The following is a 17,730-nucleotide window of genomic DNA, read 5'->3' as shown; positions in this document are numbered from 1 at the left end:
ATGTTGAAGCCCACAGGTAAAACAGATTTAATTAGTAAATCCTTGTTGTATTAATTAGCTGTGGAAATGACTTTGAATTTATTTCTTTTTTCCCGTAAAAGAGAGACATAACCATCAATTAAAGAACTAAAATTTAAATGCAGTTCACACACTTTTTCAACCAAGGGATGCCGCAAATAACTGCCATGAATTACCCGTGAATCCTTGAACAGAAGCAGCACAAAACATAAACCCGCACATGAAGTTGAATAAAAAGTCCAAAAAATGTAAAAATCATGATTAATACGAGTTGGGTTCGTAGAGGACACGTGTACGTGTCGGCTGCCCTGACAACATATCAGCCCAACCAGAGCCAGTAACATGAAAGAATTGCCTCCCTTGGTTCTCCCAACAAAAATTTAGTACTACTGGTAGATTTCCAATATAAAAAATATTTCCCCTACTCTTTCTGGTTATTTAAACCCAAGGTGGCGGCTCATTTGTCTTCACTCTTCCTCCGAAAATGGGCAGGGCAACCAGTTCTTCTTCATCTTCTATCGAGAGCAGCAACCACTTTGCTTTCTCAAACACTGGCGCTTCTTCTTCCTCGCAGAGGGACCTCAGCACTGATCTCAGGCTTGGTCTTAGCATTTCAACCTCTCCTTCTTATGGAAGGTGTTTATTCCGTCACAATCCTTTCCTTTTGTTTTTTTATCTCTCACTGGTACTTGTTCTGGATTAATGGGTAAATTATTACATGTATATATCAGGGAGCAACAATCGGATTGGCCACCAATCAAGCCTCTGCTAGGGCAGGCGCTGGCGGAAGATGAAAATGAGTGCAACAGTGCAACTTTCTTTGTTAAGGTTTACATGGAAGGGATTCCTATTGGCAGAAAACTAGACCTGTTGGCTCACGAGAGTTACTATGACCTGATAAAGACTCTTGAACAAATGTTCAACGCAAACATTATCTGTTAAGTTTCCGTCTTTGGTGTTTGATTTCCTTTTACCTTTCTCTTCTTCTGATCTTTGTGAACAAAAATATTGACAAATCGAGAGTGATGTTTTTGATATGCAGGGGCTGAGGCTGAGGTGGATGCAGATCATTATGAGAAATATCATGTGCTAACATATGAAGACAAGGAAGGGGATTGGATGATGGTTGGTGATGTTCCTTGGGAGTAAGTAAACCAGTTTCTCCATTCAAAACATTCCCATATTTTCCAAATTCAATTTATGTACCAAACCTGAATCTGTTCTTCTAATGCTTTCTATGTAGGATGTTCTTGTCAGCTGTGAGGAGATTGAAGATCACTAAGTGCTGAATTTTGATATAAAATCTTTCTGTCTTTTCTCTTTTCTCTTGCTGTCTTTTGTGGAGTGGAAATCAATAGGTAGCTAGGCAGAAAATATAGGGTGGGATATGTTTAGGATTTCGAATGTACATTCGCATACTAAAATGATAGTAACAAGCATCAGTTTTGCCTTTGGGCTGTAAATCTTTTGCGCAAGATTGTGATGCTTTCTTTTTTATTTTGTTTCCAAAGCACCCTCATAGATTCAATTTACAGTGAATGGAAGCCTGTCCATTTTCCTACAGTTTGGTGGCAAACAAAAAACGAGAAGTACATATTAAGCCAACCAAAGAGGAAAAAAAAAACAAAATACCAGTAATAAAATGTGATTGAATATTTATTCAATCAAACGGAAGTAGCTTGAAAATTCAAAAGAAAATTTTGCAAATTCTAAATGAACAAAAACAGAAAATTATATCGTCTTATTAATGTTTTAATCACAGTAATAACATTTTGTCACTTGTTCCTAGCCCAAGATCGAACCCGCAGCCCATTTAGAACCAATAGCCAAGTGAGGGCCAACACGATCGGACTGCTGGCTGCAGGTTTGGACCTATAGAGATTGCAGGTTTTAAATCTGAGATTAGATGGGCCCAACAAATCAATTAATGCTTTGAAATACTGTCTTGTCGGTTCCTACTATTTCCTGATGCTCTGATTATGTTGAGAGGACTGGCTGTGTTTTGGTTTGTGATCCCAATCCTTTCGAGACATGAAAATTAAACCCATTGTAACGTTATTTCTCCATAACAAAACTAAATATGTCTGCCTAGGCTTCTTCTTTAAAGCAACAATGCAGCATTTGTACAGCTTGATAAACAAACTCAAATAGTCCTAGCAGATTGGAAATGAAAGAGATTTGTATGGACAAAACTTGGATTATTTTTTGAAAATGCATTGTTTTAATCTAGCTAACTTCCAAAGGGAGACTTTTAAAAAAAAAAAAATTCCAAAGGGAGGGAGAAGGAGACAGAACCAAATTCCTTTCTCCTGACTTTTACAAGCCCCGTTTACAAAGGGCAGTTGATTTTCCTTCTAAAGTGGGGATGGAAAGCAAAGTATTCTTTGGCAGAGTACCTCGAATGATTTCTAATGTGATTTGGAAGCTCAAGTGCTGTATATGTCAACTTTATTCTTTTCTCTTTCTCACTTGTGTAGCAATCGAGATATCTAGAACCAGAGCAAGAGTTTTCCCAAATAATCCATTTTCAAGTGCTCTGGAACTTCAGGAAGGCATGCAATATTAATTTCCGTAATTGGGGGGCATTCTGTAAAACACGTACGAAAGCGATCGGCTTGATGCCCACAAAGGCTAAAGTATAGAACCAGGCATGCATCTTGTAAAAGCACAAGATGGTTAATTCAATTGACCTTAATCAACCAAGTCAAGCTAAAATTTGTATCACCAATGGTAAGTATTAACATGAAATCAGCATCGTGACAATAGCTTGCGGATGTCACCCCTGAACTCAGCAATCCCATCCCATTCACGCTGTCCAGCCTGGTCCTCGATACTCAAGACCAACCACTCGTTAATTTGATTCCGTCTATTGGAATTTGATTACAAAAAAAAGGCAGCAGCAAACAGAAAATCAGCATAGCGTTTTGGATACTATAAAAGTAAGTAGACGACAGCGTCTTCGTAAACAATCACTGGTTCAAGCATATATAGGCCGATCAACATGTGTTGCCTGAAATTATGGCGATGCCTTTGCTGCGGAAGTGCATGCAAGAAAGAGAAGAAAACAGATTGCCTTGACGTGATCCTAGCAATCCTGCTGCCTCCAGCTATGATATATAGAAAGGAAGGCTGCTCGGTAACTAGTCTCTCCTTTTATTCCCACATTTCTTTTAAACTTAATGAATTCATTCATTAATTACAAGATATTTAGGCTGGCACCTATATATTCATCTAGCTGTATTAAGTCGAGAAAAACGAGTAATCTTGCTGCCTCCATTTGCTTTTGAGTTGCAGTGCAATTTCTGGATATCTGTAATTCTGACGGTGACAGGGTACGTGCCGGGAAGCGTCCACGCTGTGATCGTCATATCTTCGAATTGAACTTTATAACCTTATTTATTGAACTGTAAAAGATTACGTACTTGAAGAAGGGTTTCCTCTGTTTTCTTGTATGTCTTGCTGAATCTTTTCTCCATATTTTGTATAAACGGCATGGGCTGTTGGCCGGACAACGGCATTATTCGTGCCAGGAAGCGTCTACCCGCGGGTGATATTGTTGCAAACAAGGAATCAAGTGAACAAGATAAACTTTAATTTTGACTATGAATGTAATGTTTGGGTGAATGAATCCTGTGTTCTTGAATGCCTCAAACAAGAATAAAGGTCGCTTCTTGTTCTTGTTTGAAAAATTTTGGCTTACTTTTCATTCACTTTCCTGATTATTACTTTAGTGAAAAATGATTAGTCGCTGTACCAACAATGAGAAGTACTTATGTTTAACAGAAGATAAAATTGGCAGCCCTCATTCAGTTAGGACAGACTCAATTTTTTTTAAAATGGAATCATTAGGATAATATTCAGAATTTTTTTTTTCAATCTAAAATCTGTTGGAAGAGTATTTAAATTAAATTCAATACGACTTTGCTTAAAAGAATATTATTGAGTATCATTATTAGTAGAATTTTGTTGTTGTTGCCCAAGATTTGAATCTTGTAAAATAATTTTTTTTTTAAATATCTTTTCATGACTTATTTATTTAAAATTATAAAACTTATTAAAATTAAATAAAATATGATTTTACATAACAAGTTATCAGGTTCAATAACTAATCATATGAATTTTCTATTCATTGATCAAAACTAAATATAAACTTTCATAAACCACATAAAATTAAATACAAAAATCAAATAATCAAATTATATATCTACAAAATAAATAAAAAAAATTAAGACTCACAATTTCAAGATATTATTTGATATGCAATAATGTTTTCTATTATCTAGATTATAATTATAAACCCAAATTATCAAACTAATAAAAAATATTTAGACATGAAGTATTTAAAAATTTAATTTAGATTGAAAATTTCTTATACAATTGAAGTTTAAATGAGTTGCTTTGAGAGATTGAAAAACATAACCAAAGGATTTGAGAAGAGGAAAGACTTGAATTTTTAGACAAGAAAGTAGTTTAGGTTTTGACTTTTGTAATAAAATCTTAAATTATAAATTTTTTTGTGTCTTTACTTATAGTATTTAAATATTAATACATAAATTACTTTTACTTGGAGTTTTTGACCTCACTTTTTATAAAATTACAAAAAAATAATAAGTTCACTAGTATATTAATAAATTCCCAGATAAATGATACAAAAACTAAAACATTTAAAGAAGTGTGTGACAACACTCTCTCCAATGTGGGTCCGTCCATGCATTTAGCTAAGGATGGCCCATAAGTTCATCTCTAGCTTATCCTTCCAATAGAGGGAAACGAAAAGTGAAAGAACCAAATTCCTTCTCTCACTATGTAAAGTGTTCATGACCCCCTTTTTGCTTATGATAGACTTGCAATCTACTGCATTGTATAGTAATGAAAAGATAATTGAAAACAGAATATTAATTACTTTTATAACTCAAGTTATCAAGCTCATTCTTTGATGCTAATAATAATTTATAAGAGATGGCAATTAATTAAGAAGAACTAGTTAGGCACTCATTCTTTTCGAATTCCATCACTTTGATTCCATTCTTTAGTATATGATCACCATGCATACGTCAATGTGCTGAGATCAAAACCGGCCCAAAAAGAAGCTCAGTATTCTTTCAGCCGAATGGGTTAAGTATTTGTCCCCAAGGCTCAAACCTCAGATCTGCTATGATTTATAAGCTTATTTCGACCCAAATTAATCCGACTCCTTGTGCAATTATGCAGTGAGAAGAGAGAAATGAGCTGATGGAGAGTGTAATTTATCATGCAATCTAAGATTATATTGATATTTGCTTGTGTTCTAAATTCAGTAAGGCAATTACCCTTTAACTATTTAGAAATTAAGACTTTCCCAGTGATTCTTGTAGAAGCTGAAAGCATCATATATTCATATAATTTAGCAATAGCAGAAAACAGTCCCAGGCAAAAAGGGGAGCCTAGTTTCTGTGGATGAGAAACACGAGAACAAGTGGGGGAATAGATGCCCCTAAGTACATATTGGAGTCCAGAGCAGACCTGTCTCAATTCAGACAGAATGCAGAGAACAGAATCTAATTCTTCAGCTACACACCATTGAATTGACACTTGGATTGCTTCCTGTTTAATTGTCATTAGTATTATCACTTTTAAACCGACTATTTGGAAGAAAAACTTGATACAAAATGAGCTGGTGAGCACAAGCCTAATTAACATGACCAAGGGGCCCTTATGTTTTCTTCTTGATTCCTTAGTTTACGTTTTGCAAATGTTTGGTCTCATTCGTCACTCTGAGTAGTAACGCAGCCTCTCTTTCCAGTATAATAACTCAATGCCCCCTCCGGCCCAAAGAATTAGCCCTGCTGATCCATTTTCCACCGTACCAACCTCCATTTTCTTTAACCATGAGCATATGTCTAGCGTGCGACTTGGTGGGAGATGCAGGGTGCCTTGACTTAACGTTGGCATTGATCATGCCTCCTCTTGGAGTTTTCAGGAAAAGAGGAACTAAGGTTTGTCACTGTCCACTTCAAATCAACTTAATTTGATCTTCTGCCAACAGCCTCTTGTTTCTTCAGTATATACATTTCTTTCCTTTCTGTCTTTCATCTGTGATCAATACCCTTCATTGAAAAAATAAAAACAGGATTTTTTTGCGGGTATGCAGCTAGCAGCTGCTAATTAAATTCAGACTGAACAAATGAAGGCAACGCCTTGAGGAATGGCAGGATTTAGTTTTAGTTAATGTACTCCCCTTGACAATCGTGCTTCTTTCAGTTTAAAATTCATTTTACTGAAGTTACCTCTAAAGGGTTAAGTATCTTTATGTCCAAGCTAGAGGCTAATATTTCCTGTTTAACGGCATCATATATATTTTATTAAGATGCATAGTCCACATAATCATCCTGTCTCTAAATAACTCTGAAGCTGCTTGCTTAGAGGATTGAACATAATCCTTCAGTTGCTGCAACTATTTATTTCAGTATTAATTCTAATGAATATAGAATCTTCTTCTAAAAACTAGATTTTGTTATGCAAGTGATGAACCTAAGATAGAAAAGGAAGGTTATAAATTTATAATGGCCGTGGGGAAAAGCTATTTGGTGAAGCTAAGTCCTTATTTCTTTTCTGATAATGCAGAGTGAATTCTGGCTCAGTATTTGCCTGACCTTGGCATTGTTCTTGCCAGGAAGCATCTATGCTTTCAACATCGTTACATCCAAGGAAAACAATGGAACAAAATAAATTGTGATTCGGGTATCTCGCATTCTTTCCCCCTGTTTGGCCATCTTTGATTTAATGGAATTTATAGTCTAACTGCTCTGAATTCATTTGCAGTCAATAGATTATGTGTCTAAAGCAGTAACGTAGAGCCCATTCGGCCCCAATTTGAATGGATTTATAGGCCTAAATTCAATCAGGTGATAGCTGCAGACAAAGGATTTACCAAATCAGTGTCACCTTGTGCTTTGACGTTTTCTTCTTGGAACCGTGCTATTGGCATGTTTAAGCATTAAGATGTTAGAACGTGTATATTCTAAACATCAAATATCACCAGGAATCACGGATAACATGAAACAAAACAGAAAATTCCATTGAGAAGCCTTCGGTCCAAAAGCATTATGATAGAAATTACAATTGCATCACAAGCACTGCCCTATGTATTATTCTAATAACAAGCACACAAAACTAGGAAACCCTTTAAAACGACTTTTGATTTTCGCAGTCTAGGTTAGGTCCGGTATCAACGTTAAACAACTGAGCATATCTCTGAAAGTATCCAATTCGATCATTTACACGTCCATCGTTGGGTATTCCACACTCAAGGCCACCGTTGATTATGTTTGTCACCAACCCATATCCAGCCGTCCGGTTAGCTGCCAAGTCGGCTTCCGTGGGGACAAATTTACCAACCATGACATCGTGGCAAGAGGGTTTTGGCTTCTGCTCGGTCATCCAGAACCAAAGAGCAGTTTTGAATGCAATCAAGGAGTTATTGGCTACTATTTCTGGGTTCCTTAGCCCATCAAAACCCAACGCCTTGCCAGCTGGTCCATAATTGAAATTCCTGTTTAACAATAACGATATAATCAGTTAAAAAGCTTTGCCTTTGAAGTCACTGAAATACGATTTAAGGAGTGCAACGTGTTAGGAAAAGTGTAATATTACCAGGACAGTTGAATGGGTCCTCTTCCTTTGTAGGATTTTCCAGGGTAGCAAGGCCATTGTTTGTTGGTAGAGTCACAGTAGTTGCTTTGAGGACTCACTTCCTCTTTGAAGCACAAACCCCAAGCGTATGGTCCATCGGGTGCAGTAGCCCATCCGCCCGTCGTCTCGTGGGATATTTGAGCAAGAAAAGCTGCGATTTCACGCTTCCGGGTGACTAAATCCCCACTGTTTCCGAATCTTGGAAACCATTTCGTGGCTTGAATAAAGGAGTTGTAAGTGTAGAAATTTCTAGCAGGGCATGCATTATCATCCTTGTGTAGGAATATAGAAGCAAAGAGATCTTCACTGATCAAGTATGAAATGGCTGGGAGTTTTCGAGCTTCAACTCCATTTGATGCAAAGGAGAGGAGAATAGAGCAGAAGATTAATGAGAAGGAGACAAGAGAAGAGGATTCCATAATTGTTTCATGTGTGGGGAAATGATGAAGAGACTCCTATTATTTATACATTCACGTCCTCCTGAAATTGCACACGGCAGGGCCGGTGTTTGTTTATATACGACAAATAAAGTCAGCCATCCGAGTTTTTGACTTGTTATAAACTTCAAAAATCGATCAAGTTTTTTTATATTAGGTAGTAATTTTGGTTTGCTGACCAATGGGGATTGAGAAATATAGATAATTAATATTTTTTTTATAAAAAAACTCATTTTTGACTAGTCAATCCATTAAGATGATTGTAAGAGTTGACCAGGGCACTGTCATCGGTTGATACAACTAGCCTCATCTCATATATGGTGGCAATGTCGACACCGCGCATATGACTTTCAAAATTTGGAAGTAAATTATAATAAAGAATTTTTTCGGTTTATTATCAATTATATGTTTATCATAAAATTTTAAAAGCATAAAATTAAATCCTTACTCTTCTATGAAGAAAACCATTATCAGGATTTAAATTTTATTTATTTTTTACTTAAATTTCGAAACTTTTTGTTATATGAACATTTCAATTTTCAAGTTGCATTTGACATTAAGGGAGAGCTTTACATTGCTTCAGCATCAACTAGGGATTTGTTTGCATCCGTGTAAAAGGTGAGTGCTCGAAGATGTACTTCTGCTAAATGGTAGTAGTAATTGGTAAAGATGGGGTTGGGGACGCATAAGAGCCGTTTAAAAAGGTCCACTATTTCAAGCATTTTTGTAATTTTGACCGGTGATGATGCAATGGAATCAAAGCTTTTGAAGTAGTTTGGTGAAAAGTTGACTTGTTAAAAGCCCAAAATGGTTGGATTTATCCGGAATCAGGCGTAAATCAGAGAAGAACAGAGTTCACCCAAGAACCATAAGAGAAAAGCTCCTCTACAGTCTACCCCCTTTCATTATCTACATCAAGGCTCCTCCCTTCTCTTTCCTTCAGTTTATCATTGGTATACATGGAGAATTTAGGTAGTTACAGGCCGTATTCAAGCTTTACTGCAGCAAATAATGAACACGAAATCCTAATAAAAAAAGAGAGAAAAAGAAGTTGTCAACATAATAATTGGACCAAGTCCTAAACATGGTCATCAAACTAATCCCACCAAGGAATTGGACTTTCAAGAATCAGCCCCAGTTGTTCAGTTATGTTCCCACAAGTCCTGCCAACCAGGGCTCAAAGGGGCGGCGGATCTGACTCCTTCATGGATTAATACGTAAAAGCACGTGCCACTAATCAAAGTTTTCCCAACACAGCTCATGTTGAGCTTAATTAGGCCTTTTTCTTTTGTAATGAGAGCCCAAAGTTCTGGTAGAAGAGCGGCCTGCATTCGAAGCTTCTATCTGGGCTGAAAATGGATTACCCCACCAGCAAATAGGACCAGAAAATCGTAAGCCTCTCAAAATATTTCATTCATTCATATTTCCCTCTTGAAACTCCACTATCCCCCGAAGACTAACGAGAGAGGTAGAGGAAAAGAAGCTAGGGAGGTTAGGACTTTTTAAGCTAAACAAAAGTGGTCCTGTCTTTGAAGAGTTAAGACAAAAACAAAATTGGTTTGGAATAACGAAAGAAAGTTGGTTCCATCTTGACAAAACAGGGGAAAAGGCCCATCCCAACCCATCCCATCAAGGAGCATAGTTGAGAGTTTTGAATGGAGTAACGTGGGAGTTAAATTGCCTTTTATAGAGTCATCTCGTCCCCATCAAAGACCATTCTTCAACACTTATTCTAAGCCCAAACAACCCATCTGTCTGCCTTATTGCTTTCTACTAAAATCACTTTCGTTTTCTCTTACCGAACCCTACTTGTGCTGCATGCAATCTCTCAACACCACAGAGGCTAATGCAAAAACTAAAGCAGAAAATTTTTCATAACCACGCGCGCCCACATCCTTAATTAGTCTCGTAATTAATGTTTTGCCTTTTTTCTTTTTAGACGTTTTGTTGCTAAAACTTTTCTGATTAGATCAAAACTTAAAAAAAACAGTTCCATTATATATCAAACTTTCAATGGGGTTGTGGTCCCTTTGATTTTTCCCATATGAGATGGAGACTTCAAACAGTGGAGAAATGTGTTTTATGTTGAAATTGAAGATGTGCCGACTCTATTTGAAATCGAATTTACAAGTCAAAGAATTAATTGAAATATATATTTACAAAGTAATTTTTATTAATTAAGCATTGATTAATATTGGCTCCATTGAAAGGTGCTACTGGCTGTCCACTCCCTTTGTGGCACGTCTTATTTTGCTCAACTGGATATCAAACATTTATACATGGAACCCAACTAGAATTACGAGGTGCATGTTGCCTTTTTTCCCTTTATATCTGAAGATTAAAGTAAAGTAATTACACTATCTATCCACCCCATTTATCAGTAAAAACAACATTGATTGACCGTTTTTAATCATATTCTCTACCACTAGATATTTTGCTTTTGCTTTTGTGTTATTCATCTGAAAGAGAACGCCTTTTTTGTTTTCTTTGGGTAATTTACGTGTGAAATGCTTTACTCTAAGCTCAAGCCTAAAGCTGAGCTGAAAAAGATTTTGGAGAGCTAGGTTAGGTGAGTCACAGCTTCATACAAGTACCCTTTTTCTACACACACAAACAAAATAAGCATGGAAAGGGGGAGAGCGATATTGAAAAAAATTCAATTATTAAAGAACAAATATCTAGAGGGGGCTTCAAAGTCTACAAGCTTGAAAGAAAGTGAAAACCACCCAGCCTTTGATCATCATCTTATGTCCTTATATATAGTTTGCAGTACCTCTCTCCCTCTCCCGAGGTCGCTCCCTTTTCAAAGTTGCTAAGAGGAGATTGGCCCATTTGATAGCTAATCCCTTCAAGTTTGGTCCCATGGGAGAGCGTGACTTTTGGGATAAAATAAAGTCAGCCTCTCATTTGCTATGAGAAAACGACAACAAAACCTAAAACAGAAGGAAAAGGAAAAGCATCTCTTTGTCAGCTTCCATCACTTTGGTTGAGTTCTACACGGAACAAACCCTTAACCATATAACTATTTCTCCCCCTCTTTTCCCACACTGAAAACCTTTCCATTAATTAAATATACTAATAACTAGAATAATCCATATATATAAAAAGTTTGTACGTGCAACCTAGCTGATTAGCTAGCTTGAGGACTCCTCACTTCTTTTCTTTTTCCAGGCACTTTATCACCAGCATCATGGTTCTTTTTGTCTTTTGGCCAATTATAAACTATTTCTAGAGATCAAGAACTAGGCATATATATCAAGGATTGCTATAAACAGAAATTCGGAAATGAAAGTGCAACAAATATTTTTGTATAATTAATTATTAATTTCCCTTTTTTAAATAAACAAACATGTGATGAAATTGTAGTTTTGGTTCGTGTATAGATAAATACATAATGTTATTGCTTTGGGTTACAAAGAAAAGAAAACCCAAGAACAATTCTCAGCATGAATCGGGAATGAAATTAAGATACCAATGATATATATGAACATGTATACTTTTAGTGTAGTGTCTAGAATCTAGATATGTAAACGTCATGCGAACGTAGGTTGACCTAAGTTTTGAGGCGAAAGGCCAAAACACAACTGTAGGGTGCGGGCGGCTGTTCGTCTATTCTAGACTCTAGAGTGTGTTTGTGGTTCTTACTTTGTAAGGAGCTGTCAACGTGAGTAATACCCCTCGCTACCATTTTGTAAGTTTTTTTTTTGTCAAAAAAAACTTAACTTTACTTATTATTTTAAAAATATTATATAAAATTTATATATGAAATGTTAGTAAAAAATAAATATAATGAGACAAAAGAAACAGCTAGTGTTAATCTACACGGGAAGCCCGATTTTATCATTCTTTTTTTTTTTTGTTGGTTGGGGAAGAAGAGGCGAGAGGGCGGCGGCCGAACGCGTGGGCTAAGGTGGTTCCGTCATCCTGGGTTATCACTTATTTGTACTTATTTGGTTATTCTAGCCGCTCCCACGCGGCTTTGGCTGTGCTTTCAGTGCCAGCCAGCTACAAGAGCTAGCCGCTCCACCATTAATGTGCTTGCTTGGCTTCAATTTTCTTTTGTTTTTCTCTTTGATGTTTTGACTCAAAACCAGAAAGCTAGTAAACCCACGATGAATCATGCATGTGACTTCCCCTACCTTCACGACCCCATTATTAGGACATATTCCTTGAATCTTTTTTCCCAGTTACCAACTACAATCTAGATGCCTAACTAGCCACCATATGAACCCATATAAGACGGCTACATTATTATATAAAAATATAAATTAAAAATTGGGTTTCCAACTGTTTTCTGAAATTTAAAATCTTGCTTCAGCTACTGAATTTGATGTTCATCACAAAAAATGATGAAAACTGGAGATTTCTTTTGGATGCTAGTAATAACTACTGCGTATCACACATGATCCGAGATGATCAGTAATTGCTTGACAGATAATAATTAACCACTTGATTGATGTAAGCTGATGTGTTGGTTTCTTGATGATTGCCGAAAAGATTTGTCCCTTTTGATTACTATTTTTAAAGGAAGGATTATTAATCGTTTATCTCACCCCCTTGTATGTGTGAATGAAAACTCTGGGGACTTCGTAAAGAATTTCGTCAGCTTAATTTCTCTGTCTCCCTTTTGGTTGGAAAAAGTTAACAGCGCTTTTGAACGATCCAGATTTAATTACATATAGAATTAAACAAATAAAAAGGTTGCTTTCAATTAAAACTCCAGGAAGGAAACAGAGAAAAGCCCTCATTCAACATCAGCATGCAGCTGGGCGTGTAGACGAAAAGATCGAGTTGGTAGGCACGACGTAATCAGGGATGAATACTTCCAGGTTTGAAAGGCCTACAATTTCAAAATAATGGACAAAGAAAGAAGAATAGGAGATTACCCTTTTAAATTTGTTTAGTTTATCATTGACTTGAAAGATATCCTTCACATGGAAATCAACATTTATATTAATTAGATCTAGGTCTTGTGATTGTGTAAAGCTGGAGACAATATGATCATTCTCAATACTTGTATATATTTTTTTATATATAAAACAAAAGAGAGGGACCTTCCAGCTGTAGTTCTCACAATCAATGGGGCATCTTTCTACCATTGACCAAACTTTTCCACATATTGACTAATTAAACTGAGATTTTTGTATATAAAAATATGGTGTTGATTACATGATATCTACGTTGACAACAACATTTTAAAACTGGAAGAGGTGGTGTGTATATATATACAGAGTGCAGTAATTTTTCTTTTATTTTGAAGACAAAATTAGAAATTTAATTATGATTCATGTGTTATTAATCTTTATGTTTTCAAAAAAGAAAAGCAAATATAGCATAAAGCTCTAAAAGAGGGGAAGCTAATATCCTGATTCAAATGCTATAAGATTCTCAAACGAAAACTAGCTAAATGGTAGTAGCAATTAGCAGCTGGAAATTCAACTACTTGAAAAATGTCTTGGAAAATTTGAGGTTAATCGATGGCATGGATGGGAGAAAGGAGAATCGAATAGGGTTAAAATAATTGGTATTGATTCCCCACTTATATTGGTTGAAGAACTGAATGCGGTTTATTCATTAACCTTACAATATTTCATGTTTTATAATCAATAGGAAACTTAAATTCAAGTTTAATACACACAGGTAAGGTAATTATCAACAAAAGTGACAGAATTATTTTTTATCCTGTATATTTATATGTGTATATATATAAGTATTATTGAAATTAAATAGCTTGCCAGAATTTCTTTTATCAAAGAAAATAGTTCCATCTCTATCAAAGGAGAAATATGTAATGAACTCTTTCTACCCAATTTCCTCATTAGGTGAGTGAATGGTCTATTTTCTGGCCACTAGGAAAACATAGCTTCAAGACCAGGCATTTTACCACCAACTTTCAGTATACTCCAAATGAGAAATACCATTTTTTCTTTCATTTTTCCCAATCTACAAGCAATTAGTTTGTAGAAATTTAGTACCATAATAAGGTATTGTTTTATAATCCAATTTCCTCCAATAACGATACATAGTTTCTCTAGTAATTTAATGTTACCTAAATTAATTATTAATCATAATTTGGAAGCACCTTACTCCAAACAATGCACATTTTGTGATAGCATGGTTAGAACTCGGAAATTTTTGTGCACAATCACTGCAAGAATTTTTAAGTTTTTGGCAACGATTTAATTTTCTTCGAAGCTTATTAAAAGCGACACCATTTATTTGTCCAATCCTGGTCTCTTATTTATCTTCATTCTTTTTTATATAATTATTTATCATCTAATATTTGATTTTTTTAATTCTATATATATATTTTTAAAAATAGTTTTATTGAAGCGCAATTTTTATAGAATCTAAAATTGTTGAAACAAGTAATCATTTATTTGGTTGTCGAGAAAATGAGAGAAGCTTCATTTAATCTTTTTAAAATTTAATTATACATCATAAAATTTTAATGAATTTTCAATTACATTCTCTCTTTTTTTTTTCACATACTTCCCTCCAAATGACTTAAACAGTCGTGGTTTTAAGTATTTCACTTTCGACCGCGATTTCAAAATCAGTGTGATCTAAACCTAAAACCACAGGATTGGGTGCTACTTTTAATTTTTTTTTTTTTCAATTGGAGGAGGGGTGAAGCTGCTACTTTTAAGTTGTGTCTTTGGTTATGACGACGACGAAAGACATTTTCAGCCTCCACATTTAACGTTGCCTAAGGTAGGATTTCTTGTGGTGCATATTAACTTGAAAGAAAAACAATAGATTCCACTTAGCAATGCTTAAAAAAAAAAAATAGACTACTTCCTACCACGTTTCAATTTTTTTTTTTGTTTTTGTTTTTGAACTTGTCAATCAATGTGTTTTATGGAAATATATATATGTAAAAGACTTGAGAAGTTGAATCACATTGATTGCTGATGAATAAAAAAAGTTCAACTATTCGTTTTTATAATAGCTATTATAATTATTGGAATACAATTGTCATGCGTATGCACATTAATATATTTTTAGTCAATCTATTATATTTATATATTGTAATGTTAACCAAAGTCAATATAAAATTTAGGTACCGTGTACACATAAATGAATTCTTTGGAAGATTGATTGAGATTATAGTCTAGGTAGCATTATCCAAGTGATACAAAATGATGGGTATATATATAAAATATAATTTGAAAATTCTCTTTATATCGTTTGAAAATTTTTATTTTCATCTTCTCATACGTATTAGGGACTTATTCCAAAAAGATTGAGATTGCTTTCTAACTCACGTTTATCGTGAAGCCAATCAGTGTGCTGATCTGATGGTCACGTCCCGTGGAAGCTTACAACTTAATTTACATATTTTTGATTTTCCACCATCTTATGTTAGTTCCTGTCTTTTAACAGACACGTTAGACGTTTCATGACCTTGAATGATGTAATTGATTATTTAGTATTTCCCCTTTATAAAAAAAATTTATTCTAACACTTGTCTCAATAGATGTCACATATTATTGTGGGATGTTCACGAGTAGGTTTGTTTATTTCGTTGGCTTGTTGAATACATCAGGGCACCTATTTTGATCTTAAAGGACATTTTTAGTTAGTTTCTTCATTTTCTGGCTTGGTTATGCATTTCTACCCGCTTAAAAGGGTAGATTTTGTATCTATTATTTTCTAATGAAAATTTCAATTATGTTTTTCCAAAAAGAAAAAGATATCATATACTTTTCTATTTAAAGAATTGAATTTGAAACCCTCTTATTCAAACAAGAGAGAATGGTTTGTTTTAATTTTATAGTAAGATTTATTATGCCAATTTCAAAATAAAAAGCTAACAATCAAGCATGCATCCACTTGGAAAGAGACACAGACTCAAAGAGTACTATTTGGAATATGCCGACTTCTAGAGTTATAGGCAAGCACCCCCACTTTCTACTACGTTCACGCGTTTAATTAAATTTCATTAATTTTTTTTGAAAATAGAAAAACGAGATTCGAATTTTATTTTTTAAACAAAAATATCATACACCAATTAATGAAACAAATGCTCAAGTGTTTAAATTTTATTAACTTTTTTATAAAATTTGCAAGCAAATAAACACAGTTATCATTGTCATTTAAACTTCTACTACGTAAGTATACGTATCAAACAAATAGTATATAAGCAAGCAAAGTATCGATCCAACGGAAAATTGATCTAAAATTTTACTAAGTATTAAAATTAGAACAATTTAATCTTATCCAAACAATCAAATTCAAATAACTAAATTAATTAACTAAAACTAATTAACCAAAATTTATACTAAAAAGAGAAATCGAAGCAACAAGATAATTGGATAAAAATCAAATCAAACAAGCCTGGGATTATAGTATCCCTCACATTTTATCTAAATCTTAACTCTCTTCCTTAAATTATTTTAATGGGTTAAATTGTTAACCTAGAGTTCTCAATTATTTATAAGGGTCTCTTGACTTATCTTATAAAAATATTTATTTATCCAAAACACTATATCCCTATGTGAATTGAAATTAAAACAGACTCATTAAGTTCAGGTTCTAATCTGGTTACATAAAGCTTATAGGTATATCCTTATACTATACGTAAATTAATTAATATGATCATATGCTATCTTAATTTTAATTTACAATAAACTCTATTTTCCAAGTTTGTTTAAGTTCCTAAATCAATTTAATTGGTCATCAAGCAATTAAAAGCATTAAGAACAAATTATAATAAACAATTCAAATCCCACTATAGATAACCAAGAAAGAGATTAAAAATTTAGATTACATGTGAGTTCAATTACAATCCTAGAAAAATAGTTTAGCTCATAATATCTAATAAAAATTTCATCCAAAGAAAATTAGCGATTAATCCAAATCAAAGAAAATAAGAAAAACACAAAAGTAGAGATAGAAAACTAATAGTTGAAGCTTTGTGACCTCAATTAACCCTCCAATTCTCTTACTTTCTTGCTTTGTTCTTGGCTTCTTTTCTCAAGAGAAATTGCTTGCTCCTTCATCTTAAAATCTCTGAAAAATGTCTCTTAAATAGGGTTTAAATAACCTAATTTCCAAAATCTAGTCAACTTTTTTATTTTTGAAAAATAGCCCAACTCTGTGACGCTACTTCTTCAGTGCTACGACGTTGAGCTCTCTGAAAAATTGTATGTGTGCTTCCTTTTATCAACGCTGCAGCCTTGTTCTCTCAATGTTGTGGCGGTCTATCAAGTTCAAACATGAGTTTCACCCTAATATGATCAGAACTAGGCAAAGTAGTAAACATAAAAGTTTTACCCATATCTCTTAGCTTTTCAATGGATCAAGAATTACATCAATTGGACTTCTAGATTGAAAGATATACTCCAAATACTGGATCATATTCAGTCCATAGGTACTGCTACAGTGCTTGGACTTAGACAAATATTTTGACCACGATCCGATCAGAACGAAACATAGACGAATGAAGCCATCACCATACTTGCACTAATTTTTATCAAATGAGTTTTTTTCATCAAATTTTCTACAAAAGCAATAAGAAAAATTAACAATAACTACTCTTAAAGTAATTTAAAATAAAATAACATTAAATTTAACTAAAATAACTTAAATTAATCACTTA

General features: G+C 34.3%; 3 protein-coding genes and 1 long non-coding RNA gene across 4 annotated transcripts; 3 read left to right on the top strand and 1 right to left on the bottom strand.

The window, feature by feature from the left end:
- The first annotated feature begins 420 nt into the window (after positions 1-420).
- Positions 421-1,481, top strand: LOC18613818 (auxin-responsive protein IAA20-like). The gene is made up of 4 exons (XM_007051250.3): positions 421-654; positions 750-955; positions 1,061-1,163; positions 1,262-1,481. Exons 1-4 carry the CDS (start codon positions 503-505, stop codon positions 1,305-1,307), a joined length of 507 nt encoding a protein of 168 aa, XP_007051312.1. The 5' UTR covers positions 421-502; the 3' UTR covers positions 1,308-1,481.
- Positions 1,482-2,905: 1,424 nt separating this feature from the next.
- On the top strand, positions 2,906-3,547 carry LOC18613817 (plasma membrane proteolipid 3-like). The gene is made up of 2 exons (XM_088810573.1): positions 2,906-3,154; positions 3,313-3,547. The coding sequence occupies exons 1-2, from the start codon at positions 3,020-3,022 to the stop codon at positions 3,397-3,399; spliced, it is 222 nt and encodes a 73-aa protein (XP_088666699.1). The 5' UTR covers positions 2,906-3,019; the 3' UTR covers positions 3,400-3,547.
- Positions 3,548-5,655: 2,108 nt separating this feature from the next.
- On the top strand, positions 5,656-7,083 carry LOC18613816 (uncharacterized). The gene is made up of 3 exons (XR_001926262.2): positions 5,656-5,993; positions 6,622-6,738; positions 6,820-7,083. It is a non-coding gene; the product is annotated as an uncharacterized LOC18613816 (long non-coding RNA).
- Positions 7,050-8,155, bottom strand: LOC18613815 (Chitinase family protein). The gene is made up of 2 exons (XM_007051247.3): positions 7,651-8,155; positions 7,050-7,549 (listed from the first exon to the last, which is right to left on the bottom strand). The coding sequence occupies exons 1-2, from the start codon at positions 8,106-8,108 to the stop codon at positions 7,183-7,185; spliced, it is 825 nt and encodes a 274-aa protein (XP_007051309.3). The 5' UTR covers positions 8,109-8,155; the 3' UTR covers positions 7,050-7,182.
- Positions 8,156-17,730: the final 9,575 nt, after the last annotated feature.

Source organism: Theobroma cacao, chromosome 1, assembly GCF_053813885.1.
Source record: "Theobroma cacao isolate CCN51 chromosome 1, ASM5381388v1, whole genome shotgun sequence".
NCBI lineage: Eukaryota > Viridiplantae > Streptophyta > Magnoliopsida > Malvales > Malvaceae > Theobroma > Theobroma cacao.
Note: the sequence above shows the minus strand (reverse complement) of the source record. Positions and strands in the feature narration are given on the sequence as shown.

Excerpts from the sequence above, each read along its gene's own strand:
- LOC18613815 (XM_007051247.3), bottom strand. The coding sequence starts at position 8,108 with ATGGAATCCTCTTCTCTTGTCTCCTTCTCATTAATCTTCTGCTCTATT. Across the intron at positions 7,550-7,650 it reads GGACCCATTCAACTGTCCTG|GAATTTCAATTATGGACCAG; the intron begins GTAATATTACAC and ends ATTGTTAAACAG.
- LOC18613818 (XM_007051250.3), top strand. The coding sequence starts at position 503 with ATGGGCAGGGCAACCAGTTCTTCTTCATCTTCTATCGAGAGCAGCAAC. Across the intron at positions 956-1,060 it reads GTTCAACGCAAACATTATCT|GGGCTGAGGCTGAGGTGGAT; the intron begins GTTAAGTTTCCG and ends TTTGATATGCAG. Across the intron at positions 1,164-1,261 it reads GTTGGTGATGTTCCTTGGGA|GATGTTCTTGTCAGCTGTGA; the intron begins GTAAGTAAACCA and ends CTTTCTATGTAG.
- LOC18613817 (XM_088810573.1), top strand. The coding sequence starts at position 3,020 with ATGTGTTGCCTGAAATTATGGCGATGCCTTTGCTGCGGAAGTGCATGC. Across the intron at positions 3,155-3,312 it reads ATAGAAAGGAAGGCTGCTCG|TGCAATTTCTGGATATCTGT; the intron begins GTAACTAGTCTC and ends TTTGAGTTGCAG.